Raw genomic sequence first — 22291 nt, 5'->3', positions numbered from 1 at the left:
GGAGGGTGGCATCCACCATCCATTACGCGCTTCTAGTGCAGTTAGCCGGTACACTTAGCACCTACCGCCACTATTTTACAGGCACCACCTGAGCTGGGAATTACCACCTGGGCACTCAATACCAGCAACAACAACGGGAACTGGGACGGCGATAAATCTCTACCGCCTTTCCAGGTTGTGATTCCATTTTGATCAATCCCTCGCTCACCTCCCAAAGCCCAATATTAATATTGCTTTGAGCCCTGGAGACTAAAATCCTAAATAACCCCCCCAGCTGCCGACTATCAGTTCAAGCCTCTTCCCCTTCGTCTCACTTCCATCAATCTCACTGCCACTTTTCTCACTTCCCCGGCACTACGACCCAGGCCTTGCTTGGCGGCTTTTCTTCTCCCCTCCCCCCCTCTAAATCGCCCCTCCATTCCCCATTGCCCACTTCCATTCCCTCTTCCCGTTGATCAAAGGGCCTATCGGATTCTATTTTTTCTTCTTGCAATTTTTTCTCTTTCTTCTCTTTGCTCTTTCGCACGCCCTCAATCCTGAGACGCATTCCTCCAACAAAGCACAAAGCAACCCCTTGCGTCTCCGCGAGCCACGAAGCACTGCGCGCATTCATTCGATTTGCCCAGCTGCCTCTGCGACACAAAACAACAAAGCAGGAAAATTCTGCTGAATCCCGGCGTCTTCTTCCGCCAGCTGGAATCCCGACTGCCTGCTTTTGACGCTGCCGCAGCCGCTGCACCTCGAGTTCTCCATCCGCTCGTCGTCGAATCGCAACCCCCGTCGAGGAGAGAAAAAAAGGCCTGCGGCCACTCAGAATCCAGGAACCGGCAAACTTTTTTTTCGGGCGCCCAATCAATCGCGACGCAAACATGGTTTCTTTCTCGTGTGAGGTACGCACTAACCAACTTACATGCTTTTTGTCTTGTCCATCCCATGCTTTGGCTAGTCCCCTGGCCTGGTCTGCCATTCCCTTCCGTGGCGCTGCGCTCGCACCCCCCGGTCGCTTCTCCAACATGCGATATGCCTTGGCCCTATTCATAGCCTGACATCACTTGCTTTGCACACACCACCCTCCATGAGGGCTGCTAGTATTACTGTCCAGCGCCGGACGAGTAACACTATTTCAAGCATCCCTTCTGCTGCGTCCCGCTGATCCCTCGGGTCCACTCCCCTGTCTCGTCTCGCAAACTCCCCTCCCCCTCCCCCTACCCGCAACCGCGCTTTCATATATCCATCCACATCTCGCATCACCTCTTCTGCATTGCACTAGTCTCTTTATCAACTCCCGGCCCTCTACCTCTACCTCGACCTCGACTTTGTCCTCTGACTTTGTTTACATATAGGAGTGCGGTGACATCCTAACCAAAAAGAAACTTGACCCTCATCGCAGCCGCTGTCGAGGCGCAACCTTTACCTGTATTGATTGCATGGTATACTTTCCCGGCGTCGAATACCGTTCTCATACAGTAAGTCCTGGCTTGAATCTGGGGTTGTTGTTTGGTAGGGCTAACACGGCACCCCTCAAGTCTTGCATGACAGAAGAGCAGAAATACCAAGGCGCATTGTATAAGCCGAAGCAAAACAACAAGAAGCAGCAGCAGCAGCAGCAGCAGCAGCAACAACAACAACAACATCAACAGCAACAGCCCACCATGAACTCGCATCGGTTAGGCATGGCCAACACGCTGGCCCTGCAGCCATTTGTCGAAGATGTCAACGAAGACAAGGAATACGAGTCGTGGCACGAGTACGAAGACAAGTCTCGACCTCCACCCGAGGCGCCAACCCCTCCATCTGCCGCCGACGATGACCACGTCAACGTCTTTGACTTTCTAGACAACTCTCAAACCCCGACTGCCTCAAACGTGAGCCATGCGCGAGACCGAAAAGCTCCTGGTCCCAGCGACAGCACCTCTCTTGTGCGCTACGAGACAAAGAGCGGAGAGCTCCTGGAGCCGGTTCTTATGGACCGAGACGGAGAGCCGCTTGTACAATACGGAACCGGCCCTGTACCCACGGGTTCTCTCGCCACCCCTCAACCCAAGACCGAGCGACGGAGGTCAAAGGAACGCGATGCCAAGAAGGACAAGAAGCGGAAGCGCTTGCACGTCGATGTTACTGGCGACCAAATCATGGCTGATGCACCTCCCGTTCTTCACTCTGGTCTCACTGGCGGCCTGAAGAACATGATGCGACCTGCCTTCCCACCCTCACCCGATTACTCTGGAGACAACATTGCCGATCTCTCCCCAACAAGCCCGCTCAAGAAGACGAAGCACTCTCGACACCACAAGAGCCACCATTCCCACACGATGAGCAACAGCCTCTTTGGCATGATTTCTGGCCCTCCACCCAAGACCAAGTCGAGCAAGCACAAGTCGTCTTCCAAGAAGCACTCCTCCCACAGGCATGAGAAGAAGGAGCCCAAGCTCATCGAGTTCCGACCTGGTTCCAAGGACGGCAAACACGAGAACCTCGACGGGCAGATGATTGTCTTTAAGCCCCGTGCCGATGTCTTCCTCAGCTTCGTCAACAAGGGACCTGAGAGTGAGCGCGGCTGCAGCATGAACAAGGCCTTGAAGCGATTCCACCGGGAGCGCCAAGCCGCCGGCTCTAGCTCCCCCAAGGGCAAGGAAGAGAAGGAACTGTGGCGATCTCTGCGACTTCGACGCAACGACCGAGGCGAAATTGTTCTTTTTTGTGAAGAATAAACAAAAGAAGAAATCAAACGAAAAAAAAAACATAACATGAAAAAAATGGAAAACAAAAATTCGACGGCCTCGTCCAAAGGACGGGTCCTGCTCAGTGTTACTTGGATACAAGGAGTTTTTGCTGGATCATCTTGCTTTCTTTTGACAGCGTTTTTATATGTTTTGGCCGGAACGGAACTGTACTACTATGTCTTCTATCTGTCATACTATTCTAAAGGGTCATGGATAGACGGGCACACTTGGTCTTCCCCCCCTGTAACAACATCAACATCGACGACAACATTTCCAGGAATTCTGTGGCAAAAGGCGCGCCCCTACGGAGCAAACATTTGGGGTTTGCGAGAGGTAGCTGCTCTTGGCCATGGAATGGAAGTCGTCAACTAATCTTGTGGCATTAATACTGTGGTATGAGACGGAAAGATGGGCATTGAGGGCAGTAATGACGGAGATGAATGATACCATGAAGGGAGGAATGTGTGATGGGAAAGCTTCAATTCTCTTTGTTTTATTTATCTTGTCCTTTTTTCATTTTCTTTGTGTATGGTGGCATAAGAGGTGGATCATTGGCTGACAAGCCTTACGAGGCATCTGCTCTATTTCATATCTATTCTTCTACATCTTGTTTTCATTTCCTGCAAACAACGTATTACTACTACTACATGTATGGAGTATTACAACCTAGCTATCCAAGAACATCTGAATTTTATTTCAAAAAAGAGTTTCGTTACATGACGCGTAAGGGGAGGATGTGCTGTACCATGGCCTCTCTTCTGCACAAAGGACACTCGGGCTTTTCTCTAACCCAATCACCGATGCATTCCCAGCAGAAGACGTGACCGCATTGCGTGGCGGCGGGATCCTTCATCTCCTCGAGACACAGCGTGCATTTGCGCTGCTGGCTTCCCTTGATGTATCCCATGGTGGACTCGTTTTCGAGGTGGAATCTCGGAATGCCGCTCATGGGCGTGTGTGTTGTCGTAGCGATGTCTACCTTGCTGGCTGGGGCCCCGTTGGTTCCGCTGAGCAGAAGCTCGTTGTTGGATGCGGTGTAGGTGTTGTTGTGGCTGAGCGAGACGTCAAGCTCGCCCGAGTGGAAGGCGGCCCTCTCGCGCTGGGAGGAGGCGACGGAGGAGAAGGTTTCGCGGACGTGGAGGAAGGCCTGGACGCCCATCTGGATGGCGAGCAGGACGCCGAGGAGCTCGTAGCCGCCGCGGTCGGGGGTGTCGGGGACGGTGCGGGTGAATACGTAGCGCAGGGAGAGGAGGCGCTTGGAGAGCTCGTAGTAGGTGCCGTTGAAGTAGAAGAGGGCGAGGACGACGGCCTGCAGCGGCGCGGCGGACGTGACGGACGAGAGGTGTGTGGAGAGGTAGTCTAGAAGGCGAGCCTGGCGCGTCTTCGTCTTGCCCTGCTGCTTTAAGGTAGCGAGGCGCCGGTCGAGAAGGGCTCGTAGCCGGGCGCGGAGGCCGGGCAGGATGCGGCTGGCGAGGTAGGGGAGCAGGATCGTGCCGACGATGTAGGCGGCGCGTGAGGGGAGGGCGGGCAATGAAAGCCCCGCGCTGCTGGCGTCGACTTGGACGAGGTCGCAGTATTCTTCGCCGAGGGTGCGGTTGCCGGGGAGGGTGGTGAGGCCGAAGTAGAGGAGGGAGGCGGCGGTGCGAAGTTCGGGGGCGAGGGAGTGGGCGGAGCGGGCGCCGAAGAGGCGGCGGTAGAGGTCGGTGAAGGAGTTTGAGAGCTGGCCGGTGAAGTAGGCGTCCTTTTGGTGGGAGCGGACGATGTCGGGGGCTGCGGCGAAGGGGTAGGGCGTTGTGGAGGATGAGGATTGTGATGATGGTGTTGATGGTGATGGTGATGTTGTTGTTGTGGCGGCCATGGTTGGTGTCTGTGGGTTCTCCTTTTTCTTAATCCCCTCTCTCTCTTGTTCGAAGCGATAGGCTCGCTATGTGGAATTTAAAGAAAGTCGCAATGTTTGTGTGTTGAAATGTATTGTGTTTGAGGAGTGGTGTTTTGGATGGCGAGACGGTTTGGAGGAAGTTGATGTTGATTTGGAAGCTGAAAGTTTTGGGTCCATTGCAGCTTTCGGCTGTACTGTAGCGCTATACGCTGGACCTCGGGACAGTTGACGAGAGCCCCATGTGCCGCTACCGTTGAAATCGGCTAGGCTAAGGAAGATTGCCCGAAGCCATGTGGTGACATACAGATGCAACAAGATTGCGTTTGGTGCTAAAGTAGATTGATCAAGGGCATTACTTTCATGTGAGTATGGAGAAACGTATTTTTGAGCCTGGAGATTGTTATTTTCAGGAATTCGACATTGAACGCAAATGGTTCATCTATGGGGCAAATGCTCTGTTTGGAGATGACTACTTCTGGAGACTTGTTGAAAGACGATGCTCAAAGACTAACATTATTCCGGACGGTTGTTTGATCAATCTTTTAATAGGTAAAGTCATGAGGCATCAGTATCGAAACCTAGAAAACCTCAATCCTTTGATCAGAGATGTCAGAAGATCAGTTTGATTACGCTTGTTATTTTGTTTGGGTTAGCAGAATCTCGGCATTGTTCAGTTACGGTTACAGTTACCGCTAAGAAACTAGCAGTGACGTATTGCTGCTAGATTGCGCTGCGGCAGGGACCTTTTTCCGCACCTACCCTTTAATTTTGGCGCCAAAAAATGCAAGGGACAGCTTGGTCCTTTGTCGCCTCAGACATCAAATCACTTCTCCCGTCTTCATCGAACTGCCCAGACATTGGCCTTGACCAACACACAAAGCGTGCGCAGCAAGACACGCAGCCGTTCGTTCGCCCTCCTCTCGGGATCAATCGCAGAGGCATCCGCTCCATGTCTAACCCCTTCATGCTTATTTGCGGGTGCAATTGGGTTGACTACACGTTTCCATCATGGATGGCGATCCGGCCGTAGAGCCTCAGCTCGATGGCTTCAGCCTGGTGTTTCCTCTGCCGTACCGAGTCGGCTTTATCGTCACTCTAGGTTAGTCCCGTTTGCACCCCTTGGGCTTTCCCTTGGGAAACAATGTTTCTACGAGGGCATTGATAATGCTGACAGCATGCTGAATAGCTGTTTGGGGATGGGGCCTTAACCTCCATTGGCTGCATGGCTTCCGAATCGACGTTCCCGCCTTGATCCGATACCCTGGACGAAGCTCGCCGCAGCACATATCACATCATCTGTCTACATACCGACTCGCAATAGTCTTGACGGCGCTGTTTTCGCTGTCCATAACGCTGTTCTGGCTGTGCACCTGGCACGTGCCAGCCCGGGTCATTGACTACGACTGGATGCCAATGACATACCTGGTCGCGCTGGTGGCCATCTTCTTCGTTCCTTTGCGAAATCTGCCTACCGGTGGCCGAAGACGCTTCCTTGCGACGCTGCGGCGGGTGAGCATAGGCGGCATTGCAGAGGCGCAGGATGGCAAGTTTGGAGACATCTTGCTGGCTGATGTCTTGACATCATATGCCAAGGTGTTTGGAGACGTTTTCGTCACGCTGTGCATGTTTCTCAGCGCCGGAGGCTCCTCGACAGACCACCCCAACAGGAGCTGCGGGGGGACGGTCTTTGTTCCGCTGCTCATGGCTGTGCCAAGCATCATCCGTTTCCGGCAGTGCCTCATCGAGTACCTGAGAGTTCGACGGGCCCCGTACAAGGAGTCCTCGGGCTGGGGTGGCCAACACCTGGCCAACGCTCTCAAGTACTCTACCGCATTCCCCGTCATCATCACAAGCGCCATGCAAAGGGGGGCCGGGCCAGAGAGCGACATGGTCGCGCTGCACCGAGCTTGGCTGGTCGCCGTTTTGGTCAACTCGCTCTACTCCTTCTACTGGGACGTTGCCAAAGATTGGGATCTGACACTCTTCTCGTCGCGAGAGCGAGCATCAGTGCACCACCCGTGGGGGCTGCGTGATCGGCTCGTCTTCCGCTCAGCTGGCCTGTACTACTTTGTCATTGGCCTCGATTTAATGCTGCGCTGCTCGTGGTCGATGAAGCTGAGCCCTCATCTGGACAAATTTAGTGACTATGAGAGCGGAATCTTTTTGATTGAGCTACTCGAGGTGTTCCGGCGGTGGATGTGGATCTTCTTCCGCGTTGAGACGGAGTGGATTAGGAATTCCTCTACGGGCCTCGGCATTGACGATATTCTGTTGGGCGACTATCAGGGGAAAGATGATGACGACTAAGCAACGATTGCAGTAGTATAAAGATTTGAGGTTTGTCATATTCACTTTTGGCGAAAAAGAGAGAGAAAAAGAAAGGACTATTTTTAGGAGACATCATATTCTGTATATGGCAGTTGGCGTACTTGGGCTCGATACATTTTGGTAATCTTTTTTTTTTTTTGTCTTTTCTATTTATATAGACATTTACGGACCATTCGGTATTACCTAGCACTTTGCATACACATTGTCTGCACTATTTCATACTTGGGACAAGGGGTCAGAAGAAATTGGGGGCGGCAGGTTAGGAGCTTGGCAAGCGTATATGAATACAGATGCAGGGCTAGACAAATGCCGGCCGTCGTACCACCATAGGGATGAAAGCGAACGATATGCTTATGGCTGATTGGAGGAACCAGAGAGGTCGGCTAGACGATCATGGGTCTTTTTCTCCGACCAGTCAGTTGGCGCGCGGGCGATTATCACCGGCATCGACGGCTATTTGACAACGCAAATTAAAGACATCAGCAAGGCGAGGCTCTACGAGTATATGCGAATATTTTGACAGGCAGTGGGCAGCCCCCACGCGGAGGATAATCATCCTGATTACACAGGCAAACGAAATGAGCCGAGGAAGTCCGCCGCTGATTGCATTGGGTCCTAAACTCCGTAAATCAGTTGTGAGCATGAAAAAGTGATGATCCAGCAGATATTACGGATCAAGAAAAATTGCTTGGCCTACAGGTTACAGGTACGGAGCACGCCTTTTGCTCTCCACGGACTCCGCTCGCAGGGATGAGTTCAATTGCTCAGGGGACCACGCGACTTCGAAATCAACATGCCCATGCAACAAGTTTCTGCGCCTGCGCCACGTGCATTGCGTCTCAAGTCTGCTTCGCATGATGAGACGTCACTCGGGGGAGAGGAGAGCTGTTTTAGAAGCGACATGGGGGCCTCGCCATGCAAAATGAAAGACACAAAGAGTCAGGCGTTGGGGGTTGGAAAAGAGACCTCCCCGAACTGGACAGGACCAGGAGCCCATGCCTTGTTACCGAGTCCCCGTTAGAGGGGCTCCCAGGTCAGTGCCCTGCAGGCAATGGCCAGTTTAGACGATAGCGTCAGCATTGGCACGTCTGCTGTGCTCCATTCCGGTGCATTGGGTTGAGCTAGTCAACTGACAGAAGTTGGCAGTGCGACAGAACGTTGCAGCAAGACATGGGCAGACGAAGAGTTTGCATGGAGCAGCCGCGAAAGACTGGCCAGTTTACATGCATGTATGTACTCCGTGCTCCGTACGGAGAACAATGTAGGTCCGTCGGGGCGGTGCGACGGCGAGGGTGAGGGTGAGGGTGAGGGTGAATGGATTGCATGTCCCGGACAAGGGGCCTCGGAGATGCAAAAGCGAAATTGCGTTCCAGGCCGACGAGCTGCAGCACTCGTATGCTGGGAAGACTCAAGGATTACCACCATGCTGCATAAACGGGGGGAAAATACTCGGCCAGGTATACTCGTATGGGAGCCCTGGATATGGATACGGGTACTGCTAGTACGAGGCACGGGACGCTGGGCCGTCGACCGAGGCGAAAGGCTTCAGAAGCAGGGAGGATGAGGATGAAGGGAAAAGTATCGATGGGCATGTCAGACTGGAATGATGGGAACCCATCACACGCCCGTTTCTCTGCAGGTCCTGCATGTTTCGTCTGTGCTGATAGGACAAAAGGCTGGAGAAGGAAGAGACAAAGCGGCTTGAAGATGTTACACGGGCCATATAGGATGACACACCGAGAACCCGACGATGAAGCCCATGGCCAGGCAGCCTTACAAGCATCTTGAGCTGCATTCCCCCAGAAGGTTGTGCAAGCTTGGCAAAGGATGAAGGCTCCTCTCGGGCGGGTCACGGGCCGCGTATATGTCGTTGTCATGACGATTTCTGTTCCTCTTGGTGTTCATTCCTGTGCCGTCGTCGTTCTTCTGGCCTTTGTCGTTTGAACAGCCCTGATGCAAACCGTTTTTTTTTTCTTCTTCTTCTTCTTCGGCCTTGTTCATATTCCTCCGGACGATTGCCATCAGGCTTACTCGTTCAGTACATTCCCTTTATGTCGACGGTTCGTTTGTCCTGCCAATCTGTTGCATAGGTGCGGGCAATCGTTCCTCCACTCGGCACTGATGATCGGCCATGCCGGATGAGGTTGCTGATGATCTTACTGTTTGTTCGTTTATCCACGCCCTGCACCCACCCCCCCTTGGGGTTTGTACGAGTATACGTTGCATATACTTTTGTACTCGTCCTTTGTGTATGACCTTCCGGAATACAAAGGCGCGAAAGTATATGTATATCGAGTTCGTTGTCGCATCTTTGTACGACTTTGTGCATCACAAGCACACGTTCCGCGTTGTTGCACCCGACGCCCATACACACTTACATACGCACTTACATGCATACGCCCATCTGTTTCCGCGTCTCTCTCCCTCTGTCTCTCCTCTCTCCCCTCTCTCACATTCACGCTTTGTATGCATGTCCATAGGACCAATTCGCATCAAATCACTTATACTATCTGTGCGTTCTTGTCTCTCACAGCTTAGCAATCGAAGGGGGTGGCCTTGTGGGGGTGGTTCCAAGCACAGACTCCGTGGTGTGGTTTTCCTGCTCCATCGCTGTCACTGTCAATTTTATACCCCAGAGGCCGGTGCACCCATTTCCACGTGGGTACCATTGGGATTGCCTGACCCTGCCTTGACATTGCTTGCCTTGGGTTCTGCCTGTCTATCTTTTTTATACCAGGTGTGTGCCCGCCGTTCTGCTTTTCTGCCCTTTCTCCCTCATTAACAAATCTCAAGCAGGCCAGTCTTGGGCTCGAGCTGAATTAACATACCACTTCTTCCCACTTCCTCATCTAGCTCTTACTACTAGTAGTTTGTTGGTCCTTGGGTATAATTCACTGCCGGAAGATGCTCCACCTAAGGTCCAACTCCGATCCACCACTGAGTCCCTCGACGCTGGCTTCCTGGGATTTGCCTATCTTGACGAGTCGGCCTGTGACGCCTCTGGCACTGCAACCACACGATGCCGACGCCTATGTGAAGAGGCCTCTCCCGCCTCTGCCTCCCATGAAGAACAACTCGGCTGCTGTTCCGCCGCCTCTCAAGATCAACAAGAAGAGGAGCAAGCCAGCCGCCCTGCCAGTGGGGCCGGGACCGAAGAATGCGCCGCAAATTGAAGCTGGAGCTGAAAGTCGAATCGCCTCGCCCTCGCCCGCGCCCTCGCCCCGCCAAGCCCCGAGCACCCCCGTCAAGAACGCCCATCCGCCTCGCCAGTCGAGCCTCCCTAGCCCTGTGGCCAGCCTTAGGCACCGAAAGTCAAAGAAGGTGCTGCAGCTCATGGGGCTCGACGTCGACGTTACGAATCTCGTCGGCATCACTTCCCAGGAGGCCGAGAAGGAGGCTGTGACTCGAAGCAGCCGAAGCTTTGAGGACCCATCTGCCCCGAATCCGGCTGCTCTTTTGCAGCTTCCAGAGGAAGGGCTAATCCCTGTTTTGGAAGACGATGATGGTATGGCTAGCTTGTCGAGCAAGAAAAGCTCTTGGGGACCAGGATCGCCGCACTCGACGTCTGCATTTCCCCTGGGCTCCAAGAATTCTGTTCGCCGCCGCCGAAGTGCCCGGATCTTTGACCAGGATGGCTTAGGCCATCTTGCGGCGCAGGAAGATAGCTTCGTGCCGTCGAACGAGGAGGAAGAGCTAGGCGATGAGAGTGACGAAGACTTGACAGCTGGCGAGTATCACAAGTTTGCTGTCGAGCTGGCCTCCTCCGCGGTGCCCAAGACTAGCCTCGACGAAGTCAATGCTGCAGAGTCCATGGGGAGGCGGTCATCCATCTTGAGCTTCAAATCAGGCTCTCATTTCTCTCGCCTCCGAAGGAAAGCAACCACTTCCGTTCGACCAACCACTGCTGATCCGCACTCGCACTCTAGGAGAGTGGGCAGCAGCGGTTCAGTCGAGATACCTCCTGTCCCTGCTCTTCCACCTGCTGAGCCCGAGGAGCCCTCGGTTCCCAAGAGTGCGTTTGATGAGAGCGACTCGGATAGCGACTCGCGACCAAACAGCAGGAGCCGATGGCGCAACCGTTCTTCACACAAGGAAGAACGAGGTAGAGACTCGCCGGCGATGGTGCGCCGAGACGACGAGTCGAGCCTGTCGCGAGGATGGGCGAAGACAGGAGACTCAATGAACCGGCTGCTGACCGTCGGTAGAAGACGGAGGGACCAGCAGCAAGCTGGCGTCGTGAGCGAGAATGTTTTTGCGTAAAAGCAAGCGAGAGAGAAAAAAAACCCCAACTTGAATTCCCCTTTTCTTTATCTTTTCCCCCAGTCTTATTCACGAAACGAAGACATGATCAACAATGGGCACGAATCTATGTACAAGCATGGTGGACGTTATCTGGACTGTCGTTTTTCCCCTCCCCTGGTTTCTTTGTCTTGTGTTTCTTTTCTTTTCGTGCATTTATAAGGAGTAATGGGCTTGCACATGGATATCCCCTGTTTGGTTGGCAAATTGCCTTTGTCTGTATACGACTATATACCACATTTCCTTGAATTTGTTACACATATAAAAAAGGTCGTTGATAGAAGGGTATTTGGATTAAACAACGACTATAATATCGGAGCATAAAAAATTGACGGAAAACTGAAAGCACATCACATAATCCCAAGTCTGAGTGACATTCTGCATCTGTGACTATGAGTGTTCCTGTGAATTGATGTCAGATTTCATCAGCCAGTTTCCTCATCTGCCGACGCTAACGAGGCCTAAGATTTTGAAAAAGAAGCTTGGGAAGTGTTTAGATCCCGCGACGGGCCGAAAAGGATAGTCCTATATATATCGTGCATAGGTATATAAGAAAACTCCACTGGCTTGCAGGACGACGGGCGCAAAAGAGATGCAGGCCCGTGCCCTGATGCGATTGGAACGATTGGTGATGACGAAGTAACATTGGTTTCTTTGCAGAACGATATAAGGTTGTTCGATGCTGTGAGAACTAGGCCGTGCCGGGGACTGCCTTTTTTGGTCAAATACTTGTTCTTATTATAGCATCGTCATTGATGTTTACTTTTGGAATGGGTGAGGAGGAGATGGGATTTGGGTAGGTATGTTGGTTGATGAGGCTGTGGGGGAAGGGGAGGAGGAATGTTGGAATGGGTTGGTATGTTTTGCGGTCGATCGCCCGATGGGCTATTTTGCTTGTTATCACTGTTACTCAATGGTTTGTTTTCTTGTTGTTGAAATATTTGGAGTTGGTAAAGTGACAGGATCCGTAGTATGGTAGAGTGTAAGCCCATATACTTATTGATCACCAGGTCACAAGTCTTAAACCTTGAGAATCTCAATCATCAACACAACATGCGGCTTCTTTTCATCATCGGCCGATCGACCGAACAACTTCGTAAGAGTATCCCTCATTCCCATTCTCCCGGGTAACGGGGTAACCAAGTTTCGTGTGTTTTGTCTCAGTAGCAAGGCCGATCATATTCGCCTCATCCGCTGGAATGCCGGCACTGCCAACCAGCTCTCTGTTTTTCTTTCAATGGGCTCATCTCATTCTCCCTTAAGCCTTTCAGCGGTATATAAGAATTGCAATTGTTCTTTCTCTTGCAAAATCATGCTCTTCAGCGTCCTTCACTCGTTGAAACCAATCATCCGCTCGCTCTGAATATCCTTCATACTTGCAAAACCACAACTCCATCAAAAATGCGTTCCACCATCATCATCACCGCCTTCATCGCCTCGGCCCTCGCCGACTACACCGGCAGCGACGGCACCCCCGAGGAATGCGCCGTCAAGTGCACCACCGCCCACGACGCATGCCTCGTCAAGCCCGACGCCAACAGGGCCGAATGCGCCTCCGAGTACGCCGCCTGCCTGGGCTACAACCCGTATGAAGGCACATTCGTCAATCCCACGGCGTGCTCCAAGACGACGACGGCGACGACGGCTGCTCCCACGCAGACAAAGACGCCGGAGGACGAGTGCAAGTGCTACGACGAGTACAACATGTGTCGTAGCGCCCCTGGAGCAAACATGTCGTACTGTGCGTCTCAGTATGCAGGATGTTTGGGATACAATCCTTTTGATGGGCAGCATGACCCGGAGGAGATTGAGAAGAAGTGCAGCAAGCCCATCGTCACTCCCACTCCCACTCCTACACCTCCTCCTAAACCAGACTGCCGTCACATCAAGGAGTGTGGCGAAGAGCGCGACAAGTGCAGAGGCAAGCCCGATGCCAACCAGGCAGAGTGCGCGTCCGAGTACGCGGGATGCCTCGGCTTCAACCCCTTTACCGCTGAGGGAGAGCAGACCATCAAGAAGTGCGAGGAGGATCACGATCACGATCACAAGCCTCCTCACAACGGGACTGCGCCTCCCGTTCACCCTACGAGTACGCTAACACCCGTCATTTCTGGCGGCTCTGGCGTGAGGCCGCTCGAGCTGTTTAGCTTGTTGGCTGCCGGTGTTGCTGCGTTCTTGTAAAGGGGATTGAGTCTGATTGTGCGAGACGGTGGTTGGGAATTGTTGATTGGGTTCACAAGTCAATAAACTGTAGCTTAATGTCGGTGCCGTCGTGTTTGTCGTTTCATCCCGCATAAGGCATATTAATCATAACAAGGCGCAAAATACATTTAATCTCTTCCATCTCATCGAATCTCAAGCTTCACTGTAGTTCCGTCCGTGAATCAAATCGGATCGGAGTAAGACGCGACTAATCACCGGCTTGTCAAAACTTGGCCCCGTCCGGCCGTCGGCCCGTTCCTCGGCTTGTGTCATCGGATCCCCCGCTCAAACAGTTCCAGATGGCGAATGCGATAGGCCGCCCTTTGCTTTGATTCCCTCATCATCCATTCATTACCTCCGACGCAAAGCGAAACCCCGTCAGCTTTTCTTTGTAAAAAACGACAAAGAAAGAAAAGCTGGCACTGCGACTCAGGAATCGCGTTGCTGCTGACGCTGGAAAATGACCGCTCAGGAACAACAGCAGCGCAACTCAGAAAGCAGCATCGCCGGATCCGCCGCTGAGCCGGAAGTCGACGCCTCCGACGCTGACGCTGCTCTGTCCGAGGCCGAGGTTGCGCAGGTCAAGAGCCAGATCGCCGAGGCGCTGGGCGTTGCTGTTGCGCACGATTACAGCGGCGCGTCGCTATACTATGATGCATCGACAATGGCGTCACTGAATCCCTTTTCTCTGGTCGGTTTGTGCTTTGGTTATATCGCTTTCGTCTTTGGCCCGGTCCGGTCCTGTCCGGTCTGCGTCCACCATGTGAATGCTTGCTGACATGCTCAATTCGAATTCAAAATAGGCCGCCCTCAACCGATTTAGAGCGTACAAACCTCCCCCGTTCCCGTTATGGGATGCGCTCCCTGCGCGCAAGAGAGCGGCCATCCTGGTTCTCTTGTTTGCGGATAGATGGGGCGACCTGAGAGTTGTCATCACCATGCGCGCGGCCAGTCTGAGGAGCTTCTCTGGCCACGCTGCGTTGCCGGGAGGGAAAGCAGATAGCAAAGAAGAAACACCATGTATGTTATGTTCTCATGCATAGAGACAGGAGTGGGCATCGGCTGACTTGAGGAAACAGACCAGATTGCGCGGCGAGAGGCATATGAAGAGATTGGCCTCCCCATGGACGATTCACGGATTCCCAAACCATTTCGCATCGAGCAGCTCTGCAATCTCCCGCCGTCGTTGGCTCGGACGCACCTCGTGGTGACTCCCTGCGTTGCGTTCCTCCACGCCGATCGCACCTCTCCCGACTCGCCACCAGCTCTCGTTGAAGACTCCATGATCCCCCGATTAGATGCTCGCGAGGTCGCCGCTGTATTTAGCGCCCCTTTCTACAACTTCCTCAAGGAAAAGGATCTACCACCTCGACACGGCGAGACGCTGCCGCCGGGCCACTGGTATGAAGGCGCGTGGACAAACTACAAGGGGGTGCAGTGGAGAGTACACAACTTTTACGTGCCAGTGAACAACCAGAAAGTCTCAAGGCCTAGAAGGGGAAGCGCGGCTCAGATAGAGCTGGCGGATCAGCTGGAGGTTAGCCAGGACCATCAAGGACGGTTCAAGGTCTGGGGCCTGACTGGTAGAGTACTCGTCGACGCAGCAAGGATTGCGTACAACGAAGACCCCGAAATGTTGCACAATCTTGACTTTGGCGATTACGACGTCATCAAGATTGCCCAGGAGGAGGGTGCGCTGGATGATCACGGCGCTCCTGCGAAGAGAGAAGAAGACAAGCCAGCTAAGATGTAATGAAACACACGCGGCACGGGACAAGGCACGGTCTCTGTATGAACCTAGAGTCGGCTTTAATGTTGTTTACCCCTGTATATGGAGTAGGTTTAGACGCTGAATGTTCAATTGGCCTTGAATGGTTCACAGAACTGCTCAGTATAACTGTTTCTCCTCAGCCAAAAGGCTACCGTTGCTGCATATAAAACACGCCATTGTCGCTTTCCAATGCAAAATCCAAGCTGCTTTAAATCGAAGCTGGCCGATACGTATCACGTTTCACTGTCTAATGACAAGCGTTATCCTTTGTGGCCGATGTAGAGTGGCCGAACAAGAGGTAGCCGAGGAAGGCACCCAGCGAGACAGCCACCATGACCCAGCCATTGTATGTCATGAAGACGAGCCTTGATTCGTTAGAAGAAGAGTCAGGGTTGAAGACGTTGGCGAGAAGGAGAATCAATGGACCTACATGAGCATAAAGGCGTAAAAGTTCTGAATGGCATAGAGCGTAGCTTTGATGACGTGGCCTCGCTTGCTGACGCTTTCGCGGTTCTGTCCTGAGCGGAGGAAGGCGGGTGTCTCAGTAACGTTTTCATCATCATCATCGCGATAAGCATGCGCAGTGGCGTCTCAACGGCATCTTAGCATGCGCATGTTCGTTTCTGAAAGGGGATGGACGATTGTGATGGGGATGTGACATGTTTGATACCGTATCAAGCTTGTATAAGAGTGTGCAGATGCCACAGCTCTGTATGCAGCTTTTGTCCTTGTAAGGGACAGGAGGCGGGATCAAAGCAGATAGATAGAGACATGGATTTACTCACTAGGTACAGTTTCCAGCCGCGCCGCCAAAGACGCCTCGTAGCGACGAGAGACTGAGCGCAGAAACTCGTAGCCAATGCCGATGAGGACCACGGCGATGAGGGAGAGGACGAGGGAGAGGTTGGAGCGGATGTGCCACTGGCGGAAGACGATGCAGAGATTGGTCGTGTCCCAGGTGAAGAGCATCTGGAGTCAAGGTGAGTCTGATGAGCTGGATTGTAGGAAGAGGATACTAGATTGCAGATACTCACGCTCATGCTGCACATATCGTCCATGCCACCGTGGCCGCCGTGGCCTTCGTGGCCCTCCATGGAATGCATGTGATGGCTGTGATCCATTGTAAGGAATAGCTGTTATTTGATGACGAGATGGCGATGGCGATGAAGCTGAGAGAAAGATTCCGAAGTAGCAGACAATAATAGAGAGAAAGAAGATGAGAAGGAGAAAAGTGCTGGATGTTGGTGGTTGAAAGCTGATGCTGTTATCGAGGCAACGGCCAGAGCGGTGGCTTTTGGTGGAGCTGAAACATCCATTCATCACACAGGGCAGCTCACGCCATCAACAAAGGGCGTACCGCGGGGGATGTGCCGGTACTCGGTTGTACCAGCAGTAGTGCAACTACCTGCAGCGGGCTGTGGCGGGCTGATGAACTTCGGGCGGGACTAAGCTGGGGTACGGAAAGGTACATGTGAGCAGGTTATGTACTTGGTTGCGGCACTTGTGCCTGTGCCTGTCTCGGAGTTTCGACGCGCTGGCTGGCGCTACAGGGAGCTTGCCATGCTACAGTGGAGTTTTATAGGGGACTCCACTGCTTTTGGGGCTGGCTAGCAGTATGGAGATGACGATCCAACGACTTTAATGGATCTTATACTGTTATACTGTTATAGATGGATATAGGGGATTAAATGGAAGAAGAAGATGGAATCGAAAGAAGTACATTTTCAATAAAAGCAACAGCTGCAGCAGTAGCAACTGCATTGCATCCAACAATGGCAGCCAATCGCATCTCGACAACACGCCAGGCCTCGTGCAGTGCAGGCTGGCCGCGCTGAAACAGTGAAAGGCCAAGAGGGTTCAATAGCAAACAATCCATCCATCAACCACCACCAAAACTTCCATCCAATACAAGCTCGTCTCTATACCTTATCTGCCTCCTTTTCCACCACTCTCTGTCTATCCCAATCCTCCCATTCAAGCCGCCTGCATGCTGCATTGCCTCGTAAACATCAGTCCAGGCCGAAGCTGTGTGACGACAGAAGCATCTGAGCCCAGCCTCGGTGTAACTGCGAGCCAGCCCCTTGCATAACGTTTCTTTTTCTGTCCTGCCTTGTTCCTTTCTTCCATAGGATTCCAGGCGTTTTTCGTACAAATTGATTCCCATTCCCCTTTCAATTCATCTCCAAAAGATAGTCATTCAAAACTTGCTACCATCACTCAAAGGAAGACAGAGAAACAACAAGCACAATGAATGCCATCGAGCAGGCCTTTTCGGCCAGCATCAACACCATGGACCCGGACCAGGTCAATGCGAGCCTCGACAGCCAGAAGCGTTGGCCCATACACAAGGACACGGCGCTCTGCAGCAACATCATGAGCACTATCCAGGCCCCCGAAGGTTCGCTCAGCATCCAAGAATCCACCATTCCGGATGCTGGCTCGGGCCTATTCATCAAGCGGGATCTTGCAGAGGGCGAGCTCATCTTTACGTCTGTGCCGCTTGTTCTGTGCGCAGAGGTTGGCCAGGGCATGGAGGCGTGCGATTTCTGCTTCCAACAGAGACGAAGAGTCTTTCATCCTGTGGAGGACCGCTTTCTCCAACCTGGAGAGGTTCTACCCCCTCTCCACATCTGCAATGGCTGCCGCATGTACCAGTACTGCTCGAAGGTAAGTACAATGTCACTTGCCAGAGCTTGTTCTTTGTCGTCATCATACTCACTAATATGTCTGTGTGTAGTCTTGTTGGCAACGGGCCTGGGACACGGGCCATTTATACGAATGCGGCTTGCTTGCCGGCGCGTCAACCGATGTTGAGACGAGAACATTATACCGTCTCTTGATTCTGATGCGAAAGAAAGTCTTGTTGGCACAGCAGGTAAAAGCCCTGGCCAGGCTTGAGCACGAGGTGGCCAACTTTGAGAGGCGCACCAAGAAAAGCTGGCCGAGGATCATTAGCATTGCCCGCGAAGCCAGGGAACGGACCAAGAGCGAGCTTAGCATTGGTGAGATATTGATGCTGTATGGTATTGTGAGTGTTCCCCCACGGTATAGGTGTAGTGAAATCGGCAGCATGTACATCTATGCATAAGATGGTGGCTAACTTGTCTCCCCTCTTTCTTCTAGATTCGTTGCAACTCGTTGCCGGTCGATCAAACCTATCGAAACGCACCGCTTGGCAACGCCCTTGACTTTGGAGGAGCTCTAATCAACCACTGTTGCGATCCCAATGTTGTCATTGTGTTCAACAGCACTCAGGTGCAGGTTCGGGCTCTCAGAAAGCTCAAGGCCGGCGAGGAGCTCCTTCATTGCTACCGAGACATTGCATATGACTTCACCTTTCGCAATCCGCGAATTGCGGCGAGATATCAGTTCAGATGCCAGTGTATGTCTAATCAACCCCCCTTTGCCTCTTTTACAACGAAAAAGAAGCCAATTAGACAACTTCGGATGCTTATAAAAGATGATATAATTTAGGCGACAGATGTAGAGAAGAGTCCGATCGTCACTATAAAGAGGCCAAGAACGAGTCCGACGTGCTTCCGCTCATCCTGAGCACACAGGCAGCCTTGTTCGATATCATAGACGTTTCCAAGAAACAAGCTTTTGTAACGCCCACCGCATTCAACGTCGAACTGCAGTTGGGCAAAGTAAACCATATCCTAAAGACTGGCTATGCTGGGGGTCCCTGGCCCAACAACCTCGAGCCGCTGCCGACGGTGCTCAAGGCCCTGGCAGCGCTATGCGAGAGGCAAGGAGACCTCATCAACAGCATCAAGATCCGGATCAAGGCCTTGGCCTTTACCAAGTGGCGAAAAGGCCTCCCCTGGTCCGAGGATCTCATCGACTTTGTGCTCAGTCTGTCGACTCTCACCATGTTCCCAAGTCATCCGTCGCTGCGGGACCCTTCCTTGCCGAAGCATAAGGAGTTTCAAGACATCTTCATCGGTCACCTCCACACGCTGCACGGGATACTGCTCAACTTTTACGGGCCCCAAGGACGGACGACGGGCATCGTCCACACCTTTTTACAGCAAGAAAAGGGCAGCTACAACGGACCCGTGCCTGGAACGAGGGCTTTTAGGCGCAGGTTCAAGGCGTCTCAGGAGAACGTCCTCAAGTGGGCGGGAGTCGACGAGGGGCTCTGGACTGTAGAATAGGGATGAGATGGTATATTGCTTTATATTCAATCTGGGCAAATATCAACAACCTATTGTGTTTTTTGGCCAAGTGGGATGATGTCGAGCTGACGCCCACACGGTGCGAGACCTAACAGCTGTTTATGCGGGGATATGGATGCTCTTCGCACTGTATATTATGCAGCTCGGAGAGCCGGAATAGACGTAGAATGCTTTAGCTAGTCCCTTGTGAGGAATTTGGAGGCTTTGATTGATAAACAAGCATTTTTGGACGAGTTTCGGATTTTGCCTCTTCCCTTGTGATCTGACAACTTGTGTTTCTGTGCGGCTATACAATAATCTTTCTGGTGAGTTGTTTTTCTCTCTTCTCTCTTTTCTTCTCCCTTACATCAAGACTTGTCCTGTTAGTTAACTCTGCTTCTCTAGCGTTTCATTGCTTCTTTCAACTTCAGTTGGTTCTATACTAAGCCACTTACCCCAACTTTCGTGTTGTAAGAGTCATACCACTCGATATTACAAATGCTTGGACCGCCGGTCAACCTGCCCAAGTGGTGAGTCGAAGCATCTCCAATTTGTCTCGTCGTGTATGTGTATAAGGAACAAAAGTGAGTGTGCTAACAACATTGGTTCTTTCGTCTTGCTCACCAGGCTCGAGGAAAACTCTCACTTGCTTCAGCCGCCCATCAACAACTACTGCGTCTACAACGATGATTTCACCGTCATGGTATGTTCCTTTTTCAGGATATATCACACACACACATATATAGCTTCATATCCAGCTCTCACTTTATATCTCCCAGCTCACTGACATCCCTCCAGATCGTCGGCGGCCCCAACGCCCGCACCGACTACCACATCAACCAAACCCCCGAATGGTTCTACCAATACCGCGGCGCCATGACCCTCAAAGTCGTCGACGGCACGACCTTCCGCGACATCATCATCCGCGAGGGCGACATGTTCCTCCTCCCCGCCAACACGCCGCACAACCCGGTCCGCTTCGCAAACACCGTCGGCGTCGTCCTCGAGCAGCGCCGCCCCGCCGATTCTATTGATCGCATGCGCTGGTACTGCGCGAAATGCTGCAGTGAGCCTGGTGCTGAGGCTGTGGTTGTGCATGAGGCTGCGTTTCATTGTACGGATTTGGGGACGCAGATTAAGCAGGCTGTGGAGGACTTTAGGGGGGATGAGGAGAAGAGGACGTGTCGGAGGTGCGGGACGGTGGCGGACTGGGCGCCGAAGCCGGGGTCGATTCAGGATCCTAATTTGCAGTGAGGATGAGGATGAGGATGTATGAAGATATGTGCTGTATAAGTAGATTCTCTTAGGAGACAGGCACAACATGATGAATGAAAATAAGTATCCAAGTTGAAGGAGGCAGTGCCCCTGTTTTGTCTCATCTTCTCTTTCTCATATATATATCTATCTATCCATCCATCCATACAACTCACGCTTCCATACCGTATCTATATACACTCTCACGTCTCTGAAAACTCATACGCAGACCCCGACAACTCCACAGGCACCTCAATCCTCCCCTCCTCAACCTCCCTCCCATCAACCCTCACGCCCGCCCTCATCACATCCCCCGGCACCACAGGCCCAACGCCCGCCGGCGTGCCCGTCAGCACAACATCCCCCGGCAACAACGTCATGACGCGCGAGATGTCGCTCACGATGCGCGGGATGCGATAAATCATCAGGCCCGTGGACCCGCGCTGCCGCGGCTGCCCGTTGACCTCGAGGTACAGCTCGGCGTCGTGCGGGTCGGCGATGGCGGACTTGGGGATCACGTTGCTCATGGGCAGGAAGGTGTCGAAGCCCTTGGCGATGTCCCAGGGGAGGCCTTTCTTCTTAGCTTCGTTTTGGACGTTGCGGGCTGTCATGTCGATGGCGATGGCGTATGCTTATATCAACTTTGTTAGCATCTGTATATATATCCATCATGTCATATCCTCCCAATTATGATATATAGCACGCGTAGGAAAATAAAAGGAAGCTTTATGCAGCAAAGCTCAAACTCACCCTTGATGGCATCCAGCGCTCCCTTCTCATCCTCCGGATGCAGATTCTTCACCACCGACCCAATGATGAGCGCCAACTCAACCTCAAAGTGCATGTCCACGCCCTTGGGCTGCAGACAAGGGCCCTCGCCGGGCAACACGATGGACGAAGGAGGCTTGAGGAAGAAGAAAGGCTTCTTTGGCTTTGCGTTTTGCAGTTCTGCAATGTGATCCCTGTCGAAGAAACATAACGTTAGCAACTATATTCTTCTCTCTCTTTCATGAGTACCAAAGTAGAAAAAGTTAAAGTAAATCGTCTTACGCGTAGTTGCGGCCAATGCAGACGACTTTGCCCGCCTGCTTCAGAGACAGAGAAGCTTGTGAGGCCGCAGTGGCCATTGATCTCCTTAGTCCAAACATTGTGATAAACAAATTTGTATTCTCCTTTTATGAATGTCCAAAAATCTCAATGTTGATCCCAGTACAGTGCGTGAGCTGCGTGTTGAAATAGCTACAGCTCTGCTTTAAGCCAGCAAATCAAGTTCAAGCTGCTGACATGAAGGCTCAATGCGGGTGAGAGAGTTGGTGCTCGGATTAGCCTCGGCACACGAGCTGCTCCGACTTACAGCATCAGGCCCCCTAGAAATCCGCTATCCTACAGGGCATCTTCGGTGCTATAAGCGGCCTCAGCGTTGCTCAAAGGTGTCGGTAAAACTCATAGCCTAACAGGCATCGTGTCCGACCTCGCAGTCTTCCATTTCGTTATTTCCTCGTTATATGTCACCACTATTTGCCTCACCCGTGATGACATCTACATGTGTATTATAAGCAGATTGAGTTCCACAGAGTCAAAACAAGACAAAGACCGAATGTACCTTTTTCATTTATACTCTACTAATGCACCAGACTCTCCTTGATGCTTGAGCTTGACGCTTCCCCTGCATCAAAAT

General features: G+C 52.4%; 11 protein-coding genes across 11 annotated transcripts; 7 read left to right on the top strand and 4 right to left on the bottom strand.

Annotated features, from left to right (window-relative positions):
- Positions 1 to 481: 481 nt before the first annotated feature.
- M431DRAFT_282571 (hypothetical protein) lies at positions 482 to 3053 on the top strand. Its single transcript, XM_024914029.1, has 3 exons — positions 482 to 890; positions 1344 to 1466; positions 1527 to 3053. The coding sequence occupies exons 1-3, from the start codon at positions 870 to 872 to the stop codon at positions 2709 to 2711; spliced, it is 1329 nt and encodes a 442-aa protein (XP_024778343.1). The 5' UTR covers positions 482 to 869; the 3' UTR covers positions 2712 to 3053.
- Positions 3054 to 3435: 382 nt separating this feature from the next.
- On the bottom strand, positions 3436 to 4581 carry M431DRAFT_477851 (hypothetical protein; the record flags this gene model as incomplete). The annotated part of the gene is made up of 1 exon (XM_024915613.1): positions 3436 to 4581. One exon carries the CDS (start codon positions 4579 to 4581, stop codon positions 3436 to 3438), a length of 1146 nt encoding a protein of 381 aa, XP_024778342.1.
- Positions 4582 to 5610: 1029 nt separating this feature from the next.
- M431DRAFT_1393 (hypothetical protein) lies at positions 5611 to 6909 on the top strand (the record flags this gene model as incomplete). Its single annotated transcript, XM_024912590.1, has 2 exons — positions 5611 to 5701; positions 5789 to 6909. 2 exons carry the CDS (start codon positions 5611 to 5613, stop codon positions 6907 to 6909), a joined length of 1212 nt encoding a protein of 403 aa, XP_024778341.1.
- Positions 6910 to 9219: 2310 nt separating this feature from the next.
- Positions 9220 to 9769, bottom strand: M431DRAFT_503615 (hypothetical protein). The gene has a single exon (XM_024918333.1). It carries the CDS (start codon positions 9624 to 9626, stop codon positions 9465 to 9467), a length of 162 nt encoding a protein of 53 aa, XP_024778340.1. The 5' UTR covers positions 9627 to 9769; the 3' UTR covers positions 9220 to 9464.
- A 65-nt stretch (positions 9770 to 9834) lies between these two features.
- M431DRAFT_13163 (hypothetical protein) lies at positions 9835 to 11190 on the top strand (the record flags this gene model as incomplete). Its single annotated transcript, XM_024912471.1, has 1 exon — positions 9835 to 11190. One exon carries the CDS (start codon positions 9835 to 9837, stop codon positions 11188 to 11190), a length of 1356 nt encoding a protein of 451 aa, XP_024778339.1.
- A 1440-nt stretch (positions 11191 to 12630) lies between these two features.
- M431DRAFT_1391 (hypothetical protein) lies at positions 12631 to 13410 on the top strand (the record flags this gene model as incomplete). The annotated part of the gene is made up of 1 exon (XM_024912586.1): positions 12631 to 13410. One exon carries the CDS (start codon positions 12631 to 12633, stop codon positions 13408 to 13410), a length of 780 nt encoding a protein of 259 aa, XP_024778338.1.
- Positions 13411 to 14095: 685 nt separating this feature from the next.
- M431DRAFT_75261 (hypothetical protein) lies at positions 14096 to 15184 on the top strand (the record flags this gene model as incomplete). The annotated part of the gene is made up of 3 exons (XM_024922321.1): positions 14096 to 14122; positions 14235 to 14451; positions 14511 to 15184. The coding sequence occupies 3 exons, from the start codon at positions 14096 to 14098 to the stop codon at positions 15182 to 15184; spliced, it is 918 nt and encodes a 305-aa protein (XP_024778337.1).
- A 265-nt stretch (positions 15185 to 15449) lies between these two features.
- M431DRAFT_105998 (hypothetical protein) lies at positions 15450 to 16616 on the bottom strand (the record flags this gene model as incomplete). The annotated part of the gene is made up of 4 exons (XM_024911601.1): positions 16237 to 16616; positions 15988 to 16171; positions 15633 to 15792; positions 15450 to 15567 (listed from the first exon to the last, which is right to left on the bottom strand). Exons 1-4 carry the CDS (start codon positions 16321 to 16323, stop codon positions 15450 to 15452), a joined length of 549 nt encoding a protein of 182 aa, XP_024778336.1. The 5' UTR covers positions 16324 to 16616.
- Positions 16617 to 17449: 833 nt separating this feature from the next.
- On the top strand, positions 17450 to 19359 carry M431DRAFT_74492 (hypothetical protein; the record flags this gene model as incomplete). The annotated part of the gene is made up of 4 exons (XM_024922231.1): positions 17450 to 17869; positions 17940 to 18230; positions 18326 to 18584; positions 18677 to 19359. 4 exons carry the CDS (start codon positions 17450 to 17452, stop codon positions 19357 to 19359), a joined length of 1653 nt encoding a protein of 550 aa, XP_024778335.1.
- A 204-nt stretch (positions 19360 to 19563) lies between these two features.
- On the top strand, positions 19564 to 20992 carry M431DRAFT_282587 (hypothetical protein). The gene is made up of 4 exons (XM_024914030.1): positions 19564 to 19685; positions 19765 to 19889; positions 19987 to 20062; positions 20158 to 20992. Exons 2-4 carry the CDS (start codon positions 19858 to 19860, stop codon positions 20611 to 20613), a joined length of 564 nt encoding a protein of 187 aa, XP_024778334.1. The 5' UTR covers positions 19564 to 19685; positions 19765 to 19857; the 3' UTR covers positions 20614 to 20992.
- Positions 20817 to 21740, bottom strand: M431DRAFT_74840 (hypothetical protein; the record flags this gene model as incomplete). Its single annotated transcript, XM_024922275.1, has 3 exons — positions 20817 to 21244; positions 21364 to 21575; positions 21664 to 21740. 3 exons carry the CDS (start codon positions 21738 to 21740, stop codon positions 20817 to 20819), a joined length of 717 nt encoding a protein of 238 aa, XP_024778333.1.
- Between the last annotated feature and the right edge of the window lie 551 nt (positions 21741 to 22291).

This window comes from Trichoderma harzianum, assembly GCF_003025095.1.
Source record: "Trichoderma harzianum CBS 226.95 unplaced genomic scaffold M431scaffold_2, whole genome shotgun sequence".
Classification (NCBI taxonomy): Eukaryota; Fungi; Ascomycota; class Sordariomycetes; order Hypocreales; family Hypocreaceae; genus Trichoderma; species Trichoderma harzianum.
This window is presented reverse-complemented; position numbering and strand designations above follow the sequence as displayed.